The sequence below is a fragment of the Pleuronectes platessa genome, chromosome 17 (genome assembly GCF_947347685.1).
Source record: "Pleuronectes platessa chromosome 17, fPlePla1.1, whole genome shotgun sequence".
Lineage (NCBI taxonomy): Eukaryota > Metazoa > Chordata > Actinopteri > Pleuronectiformes > Pleuronectidae > Pleuronectes > Pleuronectes platessa.
The window spans coordinates 17805942-17828024 of NC_070642.1; the positions used below are offsets into that span (position 1 = coordinate 17805942).

The 22083-nt window shown below is 42.6% G+C and overlaps 2 protein-coding genes across 8 annotated transcripts in view; both read left to right on the forward strand.

Annotated features, from left to right (window-relative positions):
* Positions 1-11976, forward strand: part of enpp1 (ectonucleotide pyrophosphatase/phosphodiesterase 1) — a 34166-nt gene extending 22190 nt beyond the window's left edge. For both annotated transcript variants that reach the window (XM_053445239.1, XM_053445240.1), the window contains 14 exons: positions 324-432; positions 2354-2485; positions 2592-2623; positions 2765-2892; positions 3327-3396; positions 4310-4397; positions 4938-5122; positions 6126-6165; positions 6248-6408; positions 7348-7483; positions 8424-8498; positions 9510-9642; positions 10294-10438; positions 10572-11976. In XM_053445239.1, coding sequence (XP_053301214.1) covers positions 324-432; positions 2354-2485; positions 2592-2623; positions 2765-2892; positions 3327-3396; positions 4310-4397; positions 4938-5122; positions 6126-6165; positions 6248-6408; positions 7348-7483; positions 8424-8498; positions 9510-9642; positions 10294-10438; positions 10572-10724 — 1587 coding nt within the window. In that variant the 3' untranslated portion in view covers positions 10725-11976. The remainder of the gene's footprint in view (positions 1-323; positions 433-2353; positions 2486-2591; positions 2624-2764; positions 2893-3326; positions 3397-4309; positions 4398-4937; positions 5123-6125; positions 6166-6247; positions 6409-7347; positions 7484-8423; positions 8499-9509; positions 9643-10293; positions 10439-10571) is intronic.
* Positions 11977-12183: 207 nt separating this feature from the next.
* On the forward strand, positions 12184-20860 carry sytl3 (synaptotagmin-like 3). 6 transcript variants are annotated; one of them, XM_053444809.1, is made up of 14 exons: positions 12184-12297; positions 15086-15331; positions 15721-15936; positions 16639-16706; positions 17111-17162; positions 17247-17313; positions 17408-17480; positions 17795-17922; positions 18471-18593; positions 18771-18940; positions 19028-19124; positions 19214-19384; positions 19664-19745; positions 20268-20860. In XM_053444809.1, exons 2-13 carry the CDS (start codon positions 15234-15236, stop codon positions 19703-19705), a joined length of 1305 nt encoding a protein of 434 aa, XP_053300784.1. In that variant the 5' UTR covers positions 12184-12297; positions 15086-15233; the 3' UTR covers positions 19706-19745; positions 20268-20860. The 6 variants fall into 6 exon arrangements, with proteins under 6 accessions (XP_053300784.1, XP_053300785.1, XP_053300783.1 ...); XM_053444810.1 differs by having other exon boundaries at positions 12188-12297; positions 15083-15331; XM_053444808.1 differs by having other exon boundaries at positions 12203-12297; positions 14701-15331.
* Positions 20861-22083: the final 1223 nt, after the last annotated feature.

The following is a 22083-nucleotide window of genomic DNA, read 5'->3' on the forward strand; positions in this document are numbered from 1 at the left end:
GGCAAAGACGGGAAGCAAATCATCACATCTGAGATTTGAATAATGAATTGATTATTCAAAAGAATTCCAAATTACCTTTCTCTTGATCCACTAATAAATAAGTGGACCATTAGTTCCAGCTCTGAATATATTGTTAACAATTTTAAAGAAACATCTATGAAAAGCTATCTGAATCATTTTCATCTAGCCATTTCTGCACGTAGCGTCTCCAAGTTATAAACCAAACCCTATTTTTCTGTAATCTGTATTTGTCTGCACATTGTTCTGCTGCCACAGTGAAACATTAACTCTGTTAAAGCTTTAACCGCTGTCCTGCTGTTCAGGTCACTTTGGCCTTGGAGCATGTGGACAGGATATTGGGAATAATGATGGACAGCCTGACGGAGAAGAACCTTCACCACTGTGTCAACCTGATGATCGTGTCTGACCACGGTGAGATCAACACCTCAGCCTCCACACAGATATCACATACAGTTTCAAAAGGAGGGAAAGACGAATCAATGAATGAGTGATTATAATTTTTAAATAGTAGATTCAAAAAGAAAAGGAGCACTTTCAAAGCAAGAATGATGAATTATTTCCTCTCCTTTGTTTGGATTCTGTTTGTATTACAATCAGTGGAGACGTCAGTTGCGAAATGCATAATAAGAGGAAGTGGTGCTGAGGGCCCTTGTGATGTCATCAAGGTTGAAAGGGGGTGCGGCTGCACAGTAAAGGAATCTAGAGAGAGTTGAGGATCTGAATGAGATGAGATGATTAGACTCAACCATTATAAGATAAGATAACAACATTGACAGTGTTACAGCATCAAAGAGGAAATAGTGAAATTCAGACTCAGTATAAGTAATAAATAAGTAGAAATACAATGTGTAAACTTTGACAGCAACGATATTATTGGCAAAAATCTCATTGAATTACTGTTAACACCCGACAGTCACCTGATTAGATGAGAGGGAGAGAGAGTGGAAGAGAATCGTGATTGATAGGGACCTAGAGAAAGTGTCACTGGTTTAACTTAAAGGTTCAGTGTCTAGAATAGAGTGACATCTAGTGGTAAAGTTGCATGTTGCAGCTGACTACCCCGCACCCCACTGTCCCCCTTACAAACATGAAAGAGAACCAGTCGCATCCTTAAGTTGTAATAAAAATTCAGTTGTTTAGTTTGTCCAGTCTGGGCTACTGTAAAAAAAAACATGGCGGCCTCCGTAGAGAGGATCCACCCCTGATGTAAATTTAAAAAGTATTTATATATAAAGGGCTCATTCGAGGGTAAAGAAAACAACAATAGATCCCTTTCACCTAAATCTTATAAACATACATTGAACCTTTAAGCTAAGCCTAATTCTTTCAAACAACCTTCCTCAGTCTGTGGTTTCACAGTAGTAAGGCATGGGGGGGGGGGGGGGGGGGTTAGAGGTGTACTGTTATCTTCAAATGTTTGACTTGGTGGAGTCACTGCACCTGTAGCACGGAGAACTTCAGGAGACAGAGCCAGAGAGAAATCTAGTGAAAACAGTTTGTCATCCGGGAGTAAACTGTTCTCAGTTCTGTGTGAGGAGAGTTCTTCTGTGAGGAGGCATCTGGAGACCAGATGTTTCAGCTTGTAATTTACTTTAATAAAGACCAGTGCTGGGGGAGAGAATGGGAGGAGCCGGTTTCTCCTCATCAAAGACCTGATTTCCAGGAGAAGATGTCGCTTTGGACGAGCTGTGGTTGTTATTATTCTGAATGAAAGAAGGACTCATCAGGGTTCACGTCACAAACCCAAAGAAAAATGCTGACTAATGTTAAACTAAATATAAATGTACTCGCTCTGTTGTGGGCGGCAGAAAAGACGAAATAAGTGCTTACGTCTCCAAATTTCCGGGAAGAGAAACCTCAGCATAAAAGCATAAAATCATGAAAAATCATTAAAGCATAATCATGGATTTAAAAAAAGGATGCTAGAAGTGAACTAATGACACATTGTTCATGCCACTACGGCCACATTTTGAACTAGAACTAGGCTCTCGGTAGAGTGGATACCCCAAAATCAAGCTGCACTCAGTTTCACACACTCATAGATATCAGTCCCAAAAAATTCCCTAGATTTGTCTCATCAAGATCCATGAATTATTCTCAATCTCCAACCTCGCAATGTCACAGAAAGTGACCATGAAAATCCCTGATCTGGATCCACGCCAAAGTTGAATGGGTCTTGCTAATAAACAAACAAACAAACAAACAAACAAAGACCAGAAAAACAAACACAGATAAAAAAAAACTCACTTCCTTTGGGCGGATGTGAAAATACGATTTGCAAACGATCACGGCGTATAAAAAATCTGAAGAACTCTGTCTGTTTTCTGAACAGGCATGGAGGAGGCTTCCTGTGACAAGGCAGAGTATGTATCAACCTACCAGGAAAACACCAACGACTTCAATGTCATCCAAGGCCCGGCTGCTCGCATCAGACCCGCTCGCCTCCCAGACGATTACTTCTCCTGTGAGTTCCTGTGGATAACATTGGTTTCCCAGCTCCGCAGCATCACTCAGTGTCGGCTTGTTTGTGTGCAGCGTGTCTAACCTCGGCCTGTGTCTCTTTCCCCCAGTCGACTACACCGGCCTGGTGAAGAACCTGTCGGTATGCAAACTATTTCCAAATGTCCCTCTGTGTATTGATAGGGAGAATGACGAATTATCTGCCTGCTTAGCTTCAGGTCCAAACAAAGGCCGACCTGGTGGTGCAGCGTGTTGATTCTCCCGCTCTGTGTGTGATCTGAAGTGCAGGGTCACTAACCAGTCCATGAGGCCGTACCTCAAAGAGAACCTCCCGAAGAGGATGCACTTCGCCAACAACAAGCGTATAGAGAGAGGACATCTGTACATGAAGGAGGGCTGGCAGGCAGCTCGGTGAGTGAGCGACCACTTCACTCTCTTTAAACAGTTGTGTGTGTTGCAACATTGTTTTTCCATAGCTTTGCCTTCATTCCTGTCAGTGTTAATATATATTTCTCCCCAAATAAAGATGAGATAGAAACTTGTTATAGCAGCAGAACACAGAATGAGGCAGTATTACAGTTAGTGGTCAAGATTTGGAAAGTCTGGAATGATTATATATGAAAGCGTCACTGAAATGAATGCAAATGTCCGTTTTTTTTAAAACTTTCTGCAGCCACACACAAGTAGAAACACCCATAGTGGGGAAAATAAATAACTTTATACAGTGACTGACCCTGATATTGAGATGGAAACACACATCAGTAACTATCATCATGTGTTTTATTGACCGTGATCTTTATGTCTTTGTGTTTTATTAAAAGATACATTTATTTTTTCCTCCTCAGTTACAGGGAGGAACTCAAGTACTGCACCGGAGGATTCCACGGCTCAGATAATCTCTTCACCAACATGCAGGTCAGAGGGAGGAAGGATGCGCGTGTTGCACTTAATAAATGTTTTTCATAATAATATATCTGTAGTCTGACAGCTCAATAGACCTTAACGTTAGATGTCAAGGTTTGTCGGTCCCATTTTTCAAGTCTACTTTTCCACAGAGCCCCTGAAGTCCTTTTTTTATCTTAATGGCAAATTTAATTTTCTCGTGGGAACAGGAAATGTATCCTGTCTTAACAAAATAATAACTACTAGCAAACTAGCAAAAGAGGATAACTTGTGCCCACGAGATATTGATCTTGTACACACAGGATAATTTTCCTTTTCCCTATCTTTAATCTGCAAAAAAGTTATTCCATTGGCCAGTGCTGCTGCTAAATTTAGGGATTTAATTTGTTTATGTTTGCCTCAAAATATGAGAAAAACAAACACTGTGTTTTTTATAAAACTCACTAATTACACTTGTTGCTCTCCACCTACACTGTCTCAGCTTTGGATTCATTTTCTCTGTGCCACCTTCATACCAGTCGTTACAAACACGTCTCTGTATGTTTTTTGGATGTGGTTCTCATTGCATTTTGTTTGACTCGGTGTAATTATAGGCTGCTGGCATCTATAAAAAAAAATATCTTTGAGTTTGGCAAAAGTCAGCCTGAGGAAGAAAAGGCAAAGTGTTCTTGAAATAGATTGTTTGCTCACCTCCAAATATCTCACCAGCCAACCAACACGCGTCCTCGAATTTAAATCCGTAACTCACAAGGTCGTGTGAGGTCATTCTACTGCTGTAGCTCATAAATATTTACCCTCGGTCTCATCGTGGCGCTGACTGTTTGACGTCCTGTTAATCACAGAAGGAGTTTTTAACTTCACAAGCTGGAGCAGCGTTGTTTAGATACTTCACTCTGTTAAAATCTACTTCTTGGTGTTTTTCCAGGCGATCTTCATCGGCTATGGTCCGGGATTCAAAAGCAAAACTGTCGTGCCACCTTTTGACAACATCGAATTATACAACGTCATGTGTGGTAAGTTGTTGTGTTACAGACACAGTTTTTTGTTGTTTTTTTGGCAGAATAAACTGTGTTTTAAAAAGAGGTGAAGTTCATGACTGGGACACAAACATGTCTATTTATACGACAACCGTGTTTGGCTACCCAAAGCTCATCATCCAATAACGTTCACTCCCATTTAATCTGCTCATATAAAATGGTGAAATAGTGTAAAATCACATGTAGTCATGTATGTCCCCACTGAGACATGTGGAAGCAAACAGATTCACACAGACACACACACTCTGAAACATCTGTGTGTGCAGTGGACTGTTACCAATGATTCAATGACAGGTCAAACACAGGGAGGAAATGACTGAAATGAATGAGTGCTAAATTCAATGGTTTCAAATGACCCCAAAGGATTTTAGAGACCTGGTACAAAGGCAGCCGGTGGAGCTTGTTCTTATCTTCTTGTTCTTGAGTAGTTTAAACCCTTTTGTATTATCTTTTATTTTTAAATAATTTTCTTCACACATTTGTCCGCTATGTTGATGTCTCTATTCGTTCCTCCAGATCTCCTCGGCATTCGTCCCTCTCCAAACAACGGGACTCACGGCAGTCTAAACCACCTCCTGTCACGTCCATCGCACCTTCCAGTTCACCCAGCGCAGCTCTCCCATGAAACCCCCTGCGAGGCCAGTGACCCCGTCCCCACTGACGACCTGCGGTGCACATGCACATCTCAAACCAAGACACAGGTAATGTGCTAACAAGTCACTGAGGCTCTGCATGAAACGTCGGTCTGGGGATGAAAAAACTGGTCAGTCAGTGTAGACCATATAGACTGCATGTAAAGATAAAGAAATGGCGGCTCCCACAAGTGAAGCCAAAGTGTCTTTAACAACACGTTGCCATATTCTACAACGGGAGCCAAAGTCTGCACAGTGGTATGGAGGTGCAGTGTCGAGGTCCTATATACAATCGACCAATCACAAGTCAGGATGTTCCTACCCGTTTTAATAGCATCAAATTACGAATTGAAACCAACTACCTAAAATGACAGAAAACCTCTTAGAGCAAAATTTCCTAGATGTGACTCTGACTTTTGATTTTGGTCCCATATCCTATCCACTAACATGGAGGAGGCGGGTCTCTGAGCTATATACTAGAGCCAGCCACCAGGGGGTGATCAAGATGCTTTGACTTCACTTTCAGCGAGCGGTCGGGATGTCGTCCATCTTTATTTACTGACTATGGAAAGAATTCGTCAAACACTGTTGAGGCGAGGGGCTGTTTGGCAGCTGATGATGCAGAACGAATGGATTTCATTAGATATCAGGAAGTTCTGCAGTCGGTTAAGAATGTGAAACTGGTCAGAGGCTGGACCAGCAGACTTTCAAATCCACCATGAACCACTTCAGAGAAACACATTTGGAACGGACCTTGAACATTATTGAAAATCTGCAGTTGGATCATGTTGTGCGTGTGTTTGTGTGTGAGATGAAAATATGTCAGAACTGGAAGTAATCTGCAAAAAGAGTGAGTTGAATTTCAAATTCAGGACTAGAAAGACTCTTAACAGCTGTGATATCAGGAAGGAGAAGAGTTTCTGATGTTTCCAATGTGCCACAATCACAGATCAACATTTTGAATATGTTGGTTGCAGGAGTTGTGTTCACTTTCTTTTCCCAAATCTACACATAAGGACTTTTCGCAAACTTTTGTGTTATGCTGCATTAACAAGAAGTGTTTGTCTTTAAGGAGACTGATATGAACAGGCTCCTCATGACAACTAATTCCAGTGAGTAGCATTTTATCTCTCGTTGTTTTACTTTGCATTTTTTTGTAAAAATATGTGACGTATCCCACATTTTGACGTTCAGGCACTAAAGTCCTGCTGCGTCGCCTCCACCATCCCTTCGGGACGCCCCGGGTCGTCCAGCCAGACGCCGCCTTCTGCCTCCTGCACCAATCGGACTACCTCAGCGGCTACAGCAGGGACCGCCTCATGCCCCTCTGGGTGTCCTACACCCTCCAGCCTCTGGTGAGTCCGCTGCTCTGGGCTTTTAAACACGGCCTGAGAAGTTGAGTCGTCCCAACCAGCTCTATCTCTGCTCTGCTTTGGGTTTGGCAGCAGGTCGGACGAGGTTTGTCTCGCTCTCGGCAGCTGTTACTTTTCTTCTGAGCTCATCTCGGCTCAGACGGCTCTTGTGTCATTACGCGGTTGAACCTTTAGTGTAAATCATTACCTCAGGCTGAGCAGCACGCTCCCAGGAGAGTCGACACTGTTTCTCTTTACTGTCTGAATGATGGAGCACGTGAGGATGAAGATCTGCTCTCGCTCAAGCTTTGTTTAAATACTCTCCACGCTAAACTAGGCCTTCGACTGTATGGGTTCTAATCTGTGTCATGGTATAACTTACAGTATCACACTCGACCCGCTTGTACAACCAGGGAAAAGTTCAATTTCACAGTTTGTCATATTCAGCCGCCCCACATAGAGTTCGCTTCAAGCTACTTTGCTTTCTACAAACTCAATAATCATTGAACAGCGTGAGGCCGTGCAGCTCCTCTGCCTTCAGAGGAAGCTTCTATTCTCGTGCATACAGGATGTTTGAGGTTTGCATAAAGCGTTAAAGCCACATTTTCTTCCATGACACATTTTAATTTTCCAGGGCCGACGCCTGTTCCTTAGGGCTTCTGTCACTTTTTCTCATTCATCTCTTCTGACCTCTGTCTTTCTAAAGAAATGAACAGGTCCTACTTTTAGAAACTGAAACCTTCAAGGCTTTAATCTGTAATCTGTAAAGAATACACATTTCCGCGTAAGTAGTGCCGTACTACATTATCCCAGGAGTGGCCTCACTGACCCACATACACATGGCGAGGCAAAAGTCCAGCCAAGTGATCTCACACCACACCCAGAGCGCTGGCCCTGAATCCAGCTCCTCACTGTCCACCACTGACCGCTCCTCTGTCTCAGACCACAGTGCGACCGCTGAGCCCGGAGCTGGAGGCTTGTGTCCGTGCTGACGTGCGAGTCCCAGCGGCCGACAGCCAGCTGTGTTTCCCCGACAGAGAAGACCCGAGTCTGTCCTACGGCCTGCTGCATCCCCCCAGTGAGTGTGTGTGTGTGTGTGTGTGTTAGTGTTAGTGTGTGTGTGTGTGGTGGAGTCACAGTTCCATGTCGCCTGCTGGGTGTTGAATTGAAGTTGACGTGTTCCAGAGCCACATTCTCATGTAAAAATGCCAGCGTGCTTTGGGGTTGTTCTCTCCCCCCCCCTCCTCTAATGAGACGCTGTAGATTTACTGGGCTGAAAATGAAATTCTGGTTTCAGGTAGCTCCACAAAGGGAAGTGACAGACTGATAAAGAGGAGTAGAAGCTCCCCTGCAGCTGTGTGAGACTAGTGGGCTCACTGAATTAGACATTCTGTCTTGCACGTGGCCGGGGATCTGTGCAGTTTACTGACACATAAGAAGTCGATAACAGATTAGTCGATTAGGATTTTGACAGTTTTAAGCAAATAGTGTATGATTTCTTAGTTTCATATGATAGTAAATAGAAACATGTTGCGTTTGACATTTGACTCCATCACAATGGGCTCAGGGGAAATGTGGTGGACAACTATTTCACTTTTTTACACAAAATGATTAATCCAAATTAAAATCTTAATCAGTCGTGAAAACAAAAAGTAGTTTGAAACTTATCTGACTTCAGCTCTTTGTGTTTGGATCATGTTGCGCTTTATCTGCCAAGATGGAAAAAACACCACAAAATGTGTTGGCAGGATGTGGTATGTGTCAGGTGACAACTAAGTCCTGGTGCGGATCCCAATCAGAGGGCGGGTCCGAGAATTCATGACCACTTTCCTTTACCTTTCTAGAGATTTCCCAGGGAGTAATTCATGGAAATCTATGAGTGTGTGCGAGTTGGTGCAGGTCGATTGAGTTTAAGGGATTGAGTTGTTGGGCCTGGCTCCATTTGAAACCTGCTACTACTCTCTCTCTCTCTCTCTCTCTCTCCCCCCCCCCCCCCCCCCCCATCACTCCCTCTGTAGATCTGAGCTCCGGTGGACCTGACTCAGACTCTCTCCTCACGTCCAACATGGCTCCGATGTTCCCCGCGTTTAAAGGTGAGTCAGACATTTGTCGGCTGCTGCACCTTTAGACGGAAATGTGATTCATGTTGATGCACGAGTTAAACTTTTAATCCCAGAGGGGAGAGAGAGGTGAGTTCGCCACATGAGTGCCAGAGCTTCTGAGCTGACGAATTTAATTAAGCAGTGGACTGAGAAGCTACTCCAGACCACAACTACACATGCTGTGCTGGGTGACGTTGTTGAGAGAGAGAGCAGGTATTCAGGTTTCACGAGCCAGCTGATCCCAGTTTGTTCTTTAATACATAACAGGAGTTCAAACGCTGTGATCACATGGGACGACTGCGCTCGGGTTTGGTTTCTGTAAAGTACAATTAAAGGTTTAGTCTTGTTTTTTAATCCTGACATCCTGCTGCAGTTTTCCTCAAAATCAAATCCACTTGGACTCAAGAATAAAATTGTTATTTATGTTTTTAAAGTAGCAAGTTAACACACATGAATCTGAACGTTGCTTCACTCCCTTCATTTGTGTTCTTTTGCTCATACATCCACGTTGCTTAATTATGGCCTATCCCACGAGGATTGAGTCCATACCTGCTCTATTAAAACAACATCATCATGTGTGTCATATGTGAAAGGTTTGAGTCGACATGGCTTATCAGGCTTTTTGTTGGGACTTGTTGCTTTTGTTGGAGGATTGGTTCACGGAGAATTCTCTGTAAAGCTCTCGTCACATTTCTGCTGCTGCCACAAAACATCTACATGGAAACTCTTTCTCACTGGAAGAAAAAACCTCCTCCTCGTACTGTAGTTTGTGTCTGAAGCCAAATTGCATCTGCTAAATGCTGCTGCCCCCTGGTGGCTTGTCAAACACAGTGCATGACCCCAGCTGGAGGGAATGTGTTTTCCTCATATTTCTAATCATAAACCCCTCAGGCTTCTCCCTTGCACACACACCACATCATCCTCTTCATCGGTTGTGGTGGATTGTTGCAGTAATAAAAGGTTGTGTGTGTGTGTCTGTGTGTGTTTTCTCTTTTACCGCAGATGTTTGGAGACATTTCCACGACGTCCTGCTTCCAAAGTTTTCACAGCAGCTGAACGGAGTGAACGTCGTGAGCGGGCCCATATTTGATGATGACTTTGACGGAAACGTTGACGCGTTCATAAGAGTCTCGAGGTGAGTCAGTGGCGCCCGCTTCAGGGTCATTCATTTCATTTAATAGTGAATCTGAGAGATATTTTCTCAATTGAACAACAATTATTGTTCAAGAACTGAAGGAAAAAGTGAGAAATGACATTAATATCCTTCTGATACTCAACTGATATAAAAAGTTAGTTTCCTCTATGAAAAAGAAAAGTTTCTAACATTTATATACTTAAGTTTTAAATTAGTTTTTACTTAGTTTCGCGACTTGAGTGCAGTAAAATTGATGATTATAAAGAATGAAGTTAATCTGCTCCACGATATTTGTATTTACGCGACATCAACACACCTCAAACGCCTTTTTGTGTCATTATTTGAAAAGTTATTATATCAACGCACACATTTCTGCCAAAGTTGAAATTTCAGTTACTTCACCTGAAAACAAGGTTGTAATTTCCGTTGTGTCTGAACTGAAGTTTTGATTGTTGCTCAATACTTCCTGTTCAAATACCTTGGAATTGAAACCACAATTTCCGGGGAGTTTACACAAGCAGCAGATGATCAGTGCGAGTCCTGACCAATTCTCCATCAGCTGAGATTTCATAATTGCTACAAGTTTCTGCAGGAATTATACATCACAGATACCAGAGCCGTGTTTTAATCCCTGTGATCCCGTCTCTCCAGGAATGAGACCCTCACCCCGACTCATTTCTTCGTGATCCTGACGAGCTGCGTGAACTCGGCCCTCAGCCCTTCTCAGTGCGAGGGCCCTCTGCAGACCCAGTCCTTCATCCTGCCCCACCGACCCGACCACACCGAGAGCTGCGCTGTGAGTAACACCTTCACCACCACCTCACCTTCTGCGGAAAAACCTGCTGCTGACAAGTCCCACAGTGGAAACACATCATCGCTTCTTCTTTTAATAACCGGCACATTCATTGGTTTTCTCTGCTCTTCCTCAGAACGGGTCGGACATGTCGTGGGTGGAGGAGTGGCTACGCTTCCACATCGCCCGGGTCCGAGACATCGAGCTCCTGACGGGGCTGAGCTTCTACCACGACAGGCTTTCCGTGGAGGAGACGCTACAGCTCAAGACGTTTCTACGTAGCGCTTAAAACCAGAGACGTTTTTGTTTATTGAAATAAAGTTTTAATCTCAGAGGGAAGCACAACAGGCCTCTGTCCACGGGGTCTCGCAGTAAACCTGCTCTCAGGGGCCAACGATTCCTGTTTCCAGACCATATGAATCCCAACGATGAGTTCCATCCGTCTATTTTTTATTGTAATGTCTGATTCCAAAACCAATTTTTACAGTTATTCAATGTGTGAGAGTCACGTGTTTCATTTTAGAGATGATTGTACAGAGAGTTTAAATGAGCTTTGAACCAAAGATGCCATCCCAGCTGCCGCACTTCTTCAGATGGGACTGAAACAAAAAGGGAAACGTTTATCCACGGAAGACGTTTTTATACCACAGATGATTTCAGAGTCAGGTCTTTTTCTTTTTTTTAGAAACACTGTGACGATCTGGAGACTTTCAGGAATCCTGCCACACATCTGGAGAAGTGGAAAAACACCCAAATCCTCTCATGATTGTTTTTGTATTTTCTTTATACTGCGCCAGTGTTGTATTGTGGTTTTGTACATTTTTGGCTTGGTCGGTGACATCCATGAAGAGAGAATTGTTCAGTCGAGTGTGTGCGTGTGTGCGTGCACATGTGCAGTTTGTGTATTTATGGACGGATTACGAGGCACAGACGTGTGAAAGGCTTCTGACGTCAGGACACCCAGACTGAAACAGACACCAAACATTTTTTTATTGATGTCAAACTTCGCCAAGGATGATGTGTTTTCACCCCTTTGCTTTTGTGTGTTTGTTTCTCAGCTGATTTCCTTGAAATTTGTGGAATTTCCTTTTTCTTTCTCTTATTTCTTTCTTACTTTTCCTTTATTCCTCTTTTTTATCATTTCATCTTTTTCACAAATCTCCCAGGGAATGATTTATTAACTGATATGAACTATTTTGATGTTTGCATCTCTTTCTCGAGCTTTTGTGTCTCTTTGTCGTTTTTTGTCTCTGTGGCTGTTTGCATCTCTTTGTGGTCCTTCGTTCATTCAGCATCTCTTCTTTGGTCGTTATACATCTGTCAGTGGTCCCTTTGCATGTCTGTGGTTGTGTCTTTATACACCAACCTTAATGTGTTCTGTGCCTCTGTGCAGTTTCTCTTGTGAGCACTGTGCAGGAGAAGCAGAGCTCTCAGGTGCTGCAGCTGAACTTCAGCATCTGTCCATGACTCTGTGTTGTGTGCAAACGTGTATTTTTTTATTATTATTTGGAGTCGGTACATAATAAAGTTCATATGATTTAGCGTTTTCCTTTATGTGTTTTTTCAATATTGTCAGAATTGCCTTTGGACAAAAACCCAATTTTATATAAAAACCCTTCAAACCTTTGTGGCCTGAATCCTTTGTCTCCAGCTGCAGAGAAACACTTTCCTCACACATTATTGCACATCGAGGGGAAATCTTCAACCCAGCAAAGCAGCCGTTGGTCTGCTGGCCTCCACCAGATTGCAGCAGTGCCTGTGTGTGAACGTGACGAGGAAGGAAGCTCTGCGTCTTTCCTTCAGTCTATATAAATCTGCCACTTCCTCACGCTGACCAAAGCAGCCGTGCACTGAGCCCGGAGGTAAGATCTTTTGCAGCTTTCTCTCTCTCTCTCTGCGTCTCCTCACTTTGCTGTGACCTAATTTCTCGTGCATCAAACCCCGAGCTCACTTTGTCTCTGTTGCTGCTCTCCGGGCTCGAATCCTCGTTGTCTTCAGGTCGAGCCGGTTGAGATGGAGCAACAGAGGAAGGTGTTGAGAAAAGGTTTTGTAATCAAAGATCGTGGTGAAGGAAAGGATGAGTTTTTGTTAAAGCCTAAATCTCCTTTTGTTTTTGAACTTTAGCATTGTTTACATCCTGACTGACATTGTGCTTTAGCTGCAGAGGGTGAATCGATATCTGCATTAATGTCTCACTAGTTGACAAGTATGTTTACCAAGAAAAAAGCAGAATTGTTGATAATTTAAATTCTAGTTTATCTTGTTGATTTTCATTTGTTTTAAGATGTCTGTGGTTTTTTGGTTACCATGAAGAGAAATATCTAAAGAGATTGACTTCTGTTTTATTTGTTTTTAATTGAATATTGTATATCAGTGTACGTGTCCTTCTCTGTTTGTGGCGTCATTTACATTGTGCAGGCTGCAGAATGTAAATTCACAGTCTGCATCATTTATCAGATTTTGACAAGCATATTTATAAAGTAGAACATTTAGATTTATCTTTTCACAGAGACAAAAAGAAGGAGAGAAAAAGAGAAGATTCATAACTTCAATGTTCGTCCATTTATTTCATGTAAAACACTTGAGTCATTATATTCTTCTGCACCAGTATAGTGTATGTATGGAGATTGCGTGTGTGGGTTTGGTGAGTGAGTTGTGGTCGAGAGTTTTTCTTTTGAACTTGCCTGTGGTGATCAGACTTGGCCGTGAGCTGACTGGTTGAAAGCAGCCGCTCACACGGGTCTTTCCAGGAAACTCTGTCCTGTGTGGGAAACCTGTGAAAGACCCTTTGACCAGACTCCATGTTTGGGTGTTCAACGGCCCTTTACTGTCACTGCTGCTCATGATGGGCTCGTCTTCTCGGATGTGACCTCCCACGTCAGCGTTCAACCACACACGGCCTGAATCATTCTGGTCCTCTGCGTAGTAGAGGCGGAGTGTGAAATGACTGTGCCTGCATTGAGGAAAATGAGCATCACCAGCTTCTTCCTGTTGCATTTTTCACATCTCACATCATTTGATATTTGCAACTTGAGAGAATCCCTGTCAGGCATGTGGCACGTCAGCAGAGGACAGATAAACAGCCGTGGCCCCTCTGGGAGACGGGAGGCCCTAATCTCTGATTGTTTTCTCCGGCCCGCCTGCAGCTCTGGGTAGCAACTGGGACACGTTCTTATCTCCCAACACAGACTGGTGTTCAGCTGCTCAACCAGGCCGGCTCCTCTCGACTCCCTCATGCCTCATTTGGCTGCCACTGAGGAGGAAAATGCTTTGTAAACAATTAGGAGGAAAATGAACCCATTTGTGAGATGAATGAGAAGTTAAAGGAATAGTTTCACATCAAGACGCTGGAGCCAATCAGGTCCCTGGAAACAACCCGACACACTCACAGTCAATCATCCACTCAGTCGGGCCAGTGAGCCAGACACACCTGCAACACACACAAGCACCACAGCAGAGAGAGAAACACCACACAGGCAGATCCAAGCGTCGTAACACACTTGAGTCTGACAAATCATCTTTAGACACAATGTGAACTGATGCAACTTCTATGTTTAGTACAGGAGCCTGAAATGACACCATGATGGGAAAAACCCCACCGAGGCCCTTAGCTCGCTGCTAAAAAGCTTCAAAGGACACGTATGATGTTTCTGTGATGATGGTGGGGTTTTTAAATAATGATAGTAAAAGAATAATCTGAAGATTCGTCCCTTGAGATTTAGCAGCTGACTTCTGAGCAGTTGGCTCATCAACACAGAATCGGTCCAAGAGGTGCAAATGACACAAGATGAAAATGTTCTTCCCATTCTGTCTAAACACGACCTTTACCTCGGGTGTGAAATCTGTGACCACGAAACACTCCAAAAAAAGAAGATCCGTTATTGTGCAGATTCAACAAATGAGATCTAACGCACTACAGATTCATATTTGCAGAATACAGACACGCTCACATCTAACTCATGTCCAGAAAGCAATTGAACTAATATTCCAAAGATGATGAACTGCTCCTTTAAAATAAATAATTTATGTCTGTGTTGCATTTGCATTTTTATTAAACAAACCTACTCCCTCTTAACCCAGTGGATTCGCTTCCTCGGCTCACAACTTTCTTCTGGAGTTTCAGCTGTTGGAGTAAGATTTTTTAAATAAATAAATAGATTAATTTATATAGAAGACTCAAAGAGAGAAAAAAAAAAAAAAAGAAACTAGAACACAGACGCACGTCAGACATCAATAATGCAACGGTTGGCATTTGTGTTTTGCAGTCCTGTCATCAGTGAAGCATCGCTGCTCCTCCTGCAGCTGAGGAGGTAAAAGAGACCCTGTGACACTGATACAGGGGATGAAGGATGAGGACACGTTTTTATTTCTGTCTTTGGTCCAAATGTCACCGGCTCCTCTGCCACAGTTACTCCTCTATTGATTTACTGTCTGCGTCATCGGGTCACAGATTTGTAAGAGAATGAGAAAAAGGGAAAACGTCTGCTGGGCCAAAGTGAGGCTTCCTCATCCAGGTGGAAACACTACAACCCTCTGCTCAGGAGGTCCACTTCCTGCTCTGACGTGGGACGGAGGCTCCCAGGGCATCACAACCGGGGGAGCACTTTGGATAACCTGTTTTTTATCTTTGACCCTTTTCTGCTCCAGCAGCCTGAAGAGGAAGGAGGTCTCAGCCTGAGTTCAGTGAAGAGGAGGAAGAGGAGGAGACAGGCAGGAATAAAAAGAGAAAGCAGAGAGGGGAGGACCGACAGTGAGAAGAGAAGACAAGCAGAGACGGACCAGAGGCTGTTGCTCAAGGATGGATCTAGATTTTCTTCACGCCCTGGAGAGAGAGAGAGTCCTGGATGTCCTGCGGAGAGACAAACAGCTGCGTATCATAGAGGAGGACAGGATCAGGTGAGGATGTCTAATGTCTAATGTTTCAATAGGAAATATTCAAGATCAAGATTCAAAACCTTATAATAATACCATGTAAACAAAATCTAATAATGTCAATTTTTTAATATATATATATAATTAAAACCTGTTAATTTGAATTTCAATAAATAAGATATATTTTTTGAATTAGTGAGATTTAAAGGTTTCGTTAAGGATCAAGATTCAAGAGTCAAAAGTGTTGACTCTTTTGACACAGGCTAGCAGTTCCCCCTAGCTTCCAGTCTTTATGCTAAGCTAAGCTAAACAAGACTGGTGTCCTTTAACCCCCTTCAGGATTTTTAGACAAATCACCGATATGTGACGGTTTTCTTTTTTGACACTTAAAGATGTCTCCTCTCTCATCTCAGGAGAATGAAACACGAGCTCCAGGAGCTTCGCAGACGAGGCGCCAAGAGTTTCACGCGGCAGTACGGCGAGCGGACCTGCGCCCGCTGCCAGAGGCCTCTGGGAAAGTTCTGGAACTCGGGCGACGTCTGCCACGGCTGCAGCCACCGCATCTGCAGCCGGTGTCGTGTGGGCGTGGGAGCGTCGGGCTGGACGTGCACAGTGTGTTACGCCTACAGGTACAGTGGAGAGTCAAAACACCTGCATCTACGTGACTGGAAATATTTGACTCAGTTGTCGTCGATAAATGACTGTAGAGTTCAGGAGACAGGTCACAGGAACAACTGGAGCTGCTGCTTTGCAGTTTATGACTTCTGCAAAATCACTTTCTTTTTTGTCTGCTCTTGTTTTGTACCTTTAAACTTCAAAATGTTTTTAAAGCAGCTTTAAACTATTTTCCTACAACGAGATATAAAATGAAACAGGGAGAATTATCATCAGCTGCAGCTCAACTTTATGGAGATCTAGAGATTAACGAGTTCCAGCTCAGTTTTTTAATGGTCCAGTCCACAACTTCACTGTTTTACATCCAGTTCCAGCTCAGTGTTTAATGGTCCAGTCCACAACTTCACTGTTTTACATCCAGTTCCAGCTCAGTGTTTAATGGTCCAGTCCAAAACTTCACTGTTTCACCTCGAGCTGCAACAAGCAAATTTTGAGTTCCAGCTACAGATTGTGAATATTTTCTGGTTTCCTAATCACATTTTATTATGATTATTTATGCGTTTCAGTCTGTAGGTCAACCAACCGGACATCTTAGAGACTAAACAATTTATTGACAGATTAATCAATGATGAAATAATCATCATCTTTTTTCCAGTATGACTACAGCTTGCTAATATATTGACTATGACTACTAATCCCAGTGGTTGTCTCCCCAGCGAGGTGAAGATCAGGTCTGGAGATTGGTTCGTGGAGGAAAAGTTAAAGAAGTTTCCCGTCTCCAAAGGTTTGTTTATAATACTTGACCTTCATTGACTCTCATTTATTATTCATCCTCCCTCGGTATCATCCACTTAGGAAACACCGAATAATAAAATATGGATGTTCCCAGTTATGTTTGTTTATGTTTCTGAATTATTCAGTATAAATCTATTTATAGAGAGACAGAGTTATGATACCAATAAGGATATGTAAATATTTATTCATGTCTTTTAATCCTTTCATACAACGTAAATAGACATAATCCCTCTCACTTTGTTTGAACATTACATGAAAGTCTTGGTTAGTTTAACCACTAACTTACCACAGAGGACATCAATTCTCTTCACACTGGACTCCACCCTGATCGAGTTGTTGTCACACACGTGGAGCCAAATGTCATCCGATTTATTTTGTATATCTTCTTTACAGACAAATATGAAACAGTCGGGGAGAAGCTGTTGCAAACCTACAATGTCCTGAGGTAAGATGTACGTGATGATCATACGTGTGTGGCTCTGCTTTGAGTCATCAAATCCTTAAACGCATGTGTTCCCTTTTATTTCAGTCATATATCTGTGGTGCCGCCCACTCCTCCACCACATCTGGATCAGCATTTTCTGAGCAGATCGGGGGTAAAGCAGATTTCCGGCAAAATTATTTTACGGCAAAAAGTGTCAAACTGTGCGAGGCGAGTGGCAATAATTGTGTTTTTTTTTCCAACTGCAGAGTTTGAACAACTCTAAACTTTTCACCAAATCGGTGGAGGATCTTATGGTTTCCTTCACGAGTCACATGAAGAGTAAGTTGTCACGAACATCGTTGTCATATCAGTCTTTTGCAACAGCACAACGTTTAGTGCACAAGTGTATGAGAGCAAGCACAGTATAACCACAAAGGAAGCTTGCCTCAAAGAAAAGATCTCTGCCCCTGAAACCCCGATGTTGCGTAAGAAAGCAGAGATACGCATTAGGTAGAAAAAAAACACATCTGATAACACAACTCCAGGAAGTGGACAAACATTCAGCTCAAAGTGATTTCTGTGCGTTTCTATAGACTCTCATCTAAGTTCCTCTTTTTCCTCTGAGATTCCAATTCTCTTTTTTGTCGATGCAGATATTTCCACTTCTCAAAACGACGTGCAGGCCGACCTGCTGTTCGTGGGCAACGGGCGCAAAGGGTCGTGCTTCACCTTCACGCACCAGAAGAGCCTGTCTGACACCGAGATCAACAAATCCTCTCGTGTGAGTCAGCGACAACCCTTCAAATCAGAATCATATAATTAAACAACTGTCCCTGGTCTCTCTCTCTCTCCTCTCTCTTCCCCGTGTTTGTACGCTCACCCCAACCAGTTTAGGCAAATGGAGTCTAGTTCTTCTAGTTCTAGGAGTCTTCTATGAGGAGTCTTCTAGTTAATGAGGGAAAGGTTTTTGCTCGTTGCCAGAACTGTTGGGTTTCTCTATAACTGTAAAGTGCCCTGAGATAATGTATGTTATGATTCTGTACTATTCAAATTGAAATCGAAATTGAAACGGGTCTTCCTATAGAGTCAATTCTGTCAAGCACTGATTTAAAAAGTGCAGGTTTCAGATTCAAAACAGAAAACTAAAACTAATCTAAGTCCAAAAGATTTGCAGCAGACACACATACGGTAAGTTTCCATTTTGAAGTTGCTAAAAAGAAAAGAAGAAAAGAAGAATACAACCTCAAATCTTCGAAGCTACTAATGGGCTCTATGGAACCAAAGAGTATAATCACAGCAAAGTGAATGTTCCTTTGTGTTTCTTTGCAGCTTTTTAAAGTCCCAAGTCTCCCAAACCTGTTCAAGAAAACCAAAGACAGCGACCAGGAGGGGTCGTCCACCGGAGCCGAGGAAGAAACCTCCTTCGGGTCTGAGCTCTCCGGAGGAAAGAGAGTGAGTAGCAACGTCCTGTGGTTGAGATATCAGATTATAGATAGTGATCGCTTCACTCTTCATGAGTCACGTATATGAAATCTGTTTCCTGTGCGTTCTGTGCTTCCTTTAATCAAATTCAAGTCCTCGCTGTTGTGTCTTTCTCTCCCTCTAAACGTCCTCTGTCTGCTCCCTCAGGGCAGCAGCAGCAGCGTGGGCACAGACTCCGGCCTCTTCGAGAGCATCAGCGTGGCCGGGGAGCTGGAGCTGTCTCTGACCTACGACCCCGACGCCTCCTGTCTGGAGATCACGGTTTGCGCCTGCAGAAATCTCTCATATGGGAACATGAAGAAGAGGAGATGTCACCCGTAAGGATTATTAATACAGCACTGTGTGTGTGAGACACCACGTGACATCATCGTATAACCTCCTGTGCGTGTTGTCTCTGCGCATAGATACGTCAAAGTCTTCGTGCTGCCGGAAAAGAGCGGCAAAATGAAGACGGCGGTGAAGAAGAACACAACCGATCCTGTTTATAACGAGGTTTTAAAGGTAAAACACAAAATTGAAATAAAAACACAAATGCCTTTATTTTGTTTTGTTCTGTGTTTTTACTTCTCCACGTTATATTTATATTAAAGTATCATATAGAGCGCCACCTGCTGTTTGGAAAGAGACTGCAGGCCACCGTGTGGCATTCAGGAACCCTGAGAAGGAAGGTGTTTCTGGGTGAAGTCCTCATCCCACTGGACGGCCTGACGTGCGAAGATCAATCCCCCCAGAGCTTCAACTGGTACCCACTGTGTCCCAAGGTAACACAGAGCTTTAATTTATATACAAGACCAGAAAAGTATATAAATAATGGGTATTTAACCATCATTACAATCTATTTCAATCAATTACTGTTCAGACAATTATTTCCCCTAAATAATTTGTCATTATGATCCGTGACCTTGACTTTAATTGGTCCAATACTTCAATTTTTGACCGACGTCATCAGACATTGATTTATCTTATATATTCAGTGCATATGAATTATTTCATACTTTCTTATCTTATCTTCCTCCTTCTTCTATGTATTTGTTACGTAGGCTGAGAGACCAGATGGTGGCGCTATGGAGCAGGACGGATGAGAACTGCTGATCTGTGTCATGTTCACCTCCAACGAAAAGGGTGAGTAATGTATATATATTCTACTGTTTCTATCATGTAGTTGATTGTATTACAGGTGTGTTCCATGGGATATCTGAATAATTTAAACACGTTTCAAAAACATAAAAATCTGCTTTACAGAATAAGAAAAGACAATAAATACATGAAGTTTTTTATGGGACGTAACTTGAATAAATTCCACCGTGTTACGTTGGTTCTTCAGTTACAGCACTAGAGGTCAGGAGAGCATCTCTTATAGACGCTTCTGCTGTGGGGGTGCAGCCACATGGCAATGATCAACTAAGTGTCCTTATCAAAGGCCTCAAACCCCGGCCCATTAATGCAAACAGCGGTCGGAGCAGCTGTGTCACAGAGTAAACACACCTCATTGTGTCCCTGTGTGTGTGTGTGTGTGTTTGTATGCAGGCCTTTGAGGTGTGTCTTGTGTGTTCTGGTGTGTGTTTGAGAATGCATGAAAGAGTGTAAGTGTTTAAAAGGCACGAGGGCGTGTTAATGACAATATTTGTGTGTGTGTGTGTTTAGGTGTCTAACTCTGGGACTGTAGGCAGAGCTCTCATCCAGATGACGCCCGTTTCCGAAGGTGAGACCAGGCCTCTCACCGACTGCTGGCTGGCAGTCTCCTGGGTGTCTCTCTCTCTCTCTTTCTCTCTCTCTCTCTCTCTCTCTCTCTCTGGACCTGTGGGACCAAGGCCCCCCCAGCCCCTGAGGGATCCCTGGCAGGGGCCCGAAGAGACCACGAGACATTTCCATCTCCTCATCCTAAATAGCTAATCCTCTGATATCTCATCTATCTCACATTTATAAGCAGCGTATACAATTAATATATGTTAATAACTCACTATAAACCATTTGTAAGCAGATATAAGGATGTTTTAAGTGATTACCATTTGTAAAAGTTCATGAATAACACAATATGAAATAAGGAAAATCCCTGTATTTGTAAATTTTAGGACCATGAAATGTGATGTATTTATTGAAATCATTTTTGTATGTTATTTTTGTCAACTATGCTCATATTTATTGATGAAGTATTTATTTATAGTTTCTCTCTCGATGATAATAAAGGCAATAATAAATAAATAATAATAAAGCTCTGCAAGAAATCACATAAGTCATCGATGGTGATTTCTTTTCCTATCTCACCGACAGCCACCAGAGGGCGATCAAGACCCTTTGGCTTCACTACTGTCGTCCATCTTTTTATAAAGTCTATTGTATATCATGAGTGTAACGTGGTTTAAAACGTTTTCCACTTTAATCTCACTTTCTTCTTTAATGGGATGTTTTTATCAGAAGAGTTGAGCAACTAAACTTCCATTCAAATAAAATGCGAGATTAAACACTTGACTATTACAGACAGATAAAACTTGGAGCCACACCCGTCACTCACAGGAAGTGCTCTGACTTCTCCTGCAGCACAATGAGTTCTTTCTTGTCTCGGTCCGAGCAGCGTGTGAAAGACATTCAGTTCAGTCTCTGGTTTCACACAGCAAGAGAATACAACAAAAAACTGTTCCTGTAGAAGAAGCGGTGATGTCACTGACCTGGAATTCACTGTTAGACCACACGTCTCCATGGCAACTGGCTGTTCCATTGCTCCAACCAGTGGCGTGACATCATCGTCCGGCGGCGAGTCACCGTCAGCACAACGTGACGTCACCGGACGCTCAGACTCCAACGTGCTGCTTGCACAACAGCAGTTTGCTCATTACACGACTGATTCACTCTGAGCATGACACCGGATGTAAGTTTTTATAAACTGAATCATTGCTCCACTTTCTAATGAGACATTATTAAAGCATAAGCTGTTATTAATATGTAATAGATGAGTCGTAGATAGATTAGTGGACAAAAAGGCCTAAAGATATCAGAGAATAATAAGGCATAACAAAATGATACTTTTCTCATTTTGTAGGAAGCCATTAACAAATATTGGGCAATAACTTGCTAATGTTAATAAATCATTACTAAATGGTCCAATAGCAATGAAGTCTACAGGTACAAATATGAATAACATAAATAATTTAAAGGGATTTCCCAAATGAATTAAAGTGCAAAGACTAAAAAGTGTCCTCCTGGAGAAAGGACTTTCCACAACATGTCAACCTCAAAGTTTTTCTTATTAATGACTTGTAACTTATATATAAGACAAGATACAGTGATTGATTTATGTTGTATCTACAAAATAGAAGAGCCATAATTTAAAACCCTTTAAACAGAAAGTTGTACCAACTGTTGAATATCACACACACACACCCTCACAGTGTCAATCAAATCTTTTCAACATTTCTATTCTCATCCTCTTGTTTAAGCATGTTAGCATTTGCTGATTATATAT

Coding starts and splice junctions, on each gene's coding strand:
- sytl3 (XM_053444809.1), top strand. CDS start 15,234: ATGGATCTAGATTTTCTTCACGCCCTGGAGAGAGAGAGAGTCCTGGAT. Junction 15,332..15,720: donor ATAGAGGAGGACAGGATCAG/GTGAGGATGTCT, acceptor CTCTCATCTCAG/GAGAATGAAACACGAGCTCC. Junction 17,163..17,246: donor CAAACCTACAATGTCCTGAG/GTAAGATGTACG, acceptor CTTTTATTTCAG/TCATATATCTGTGGTGCCGC.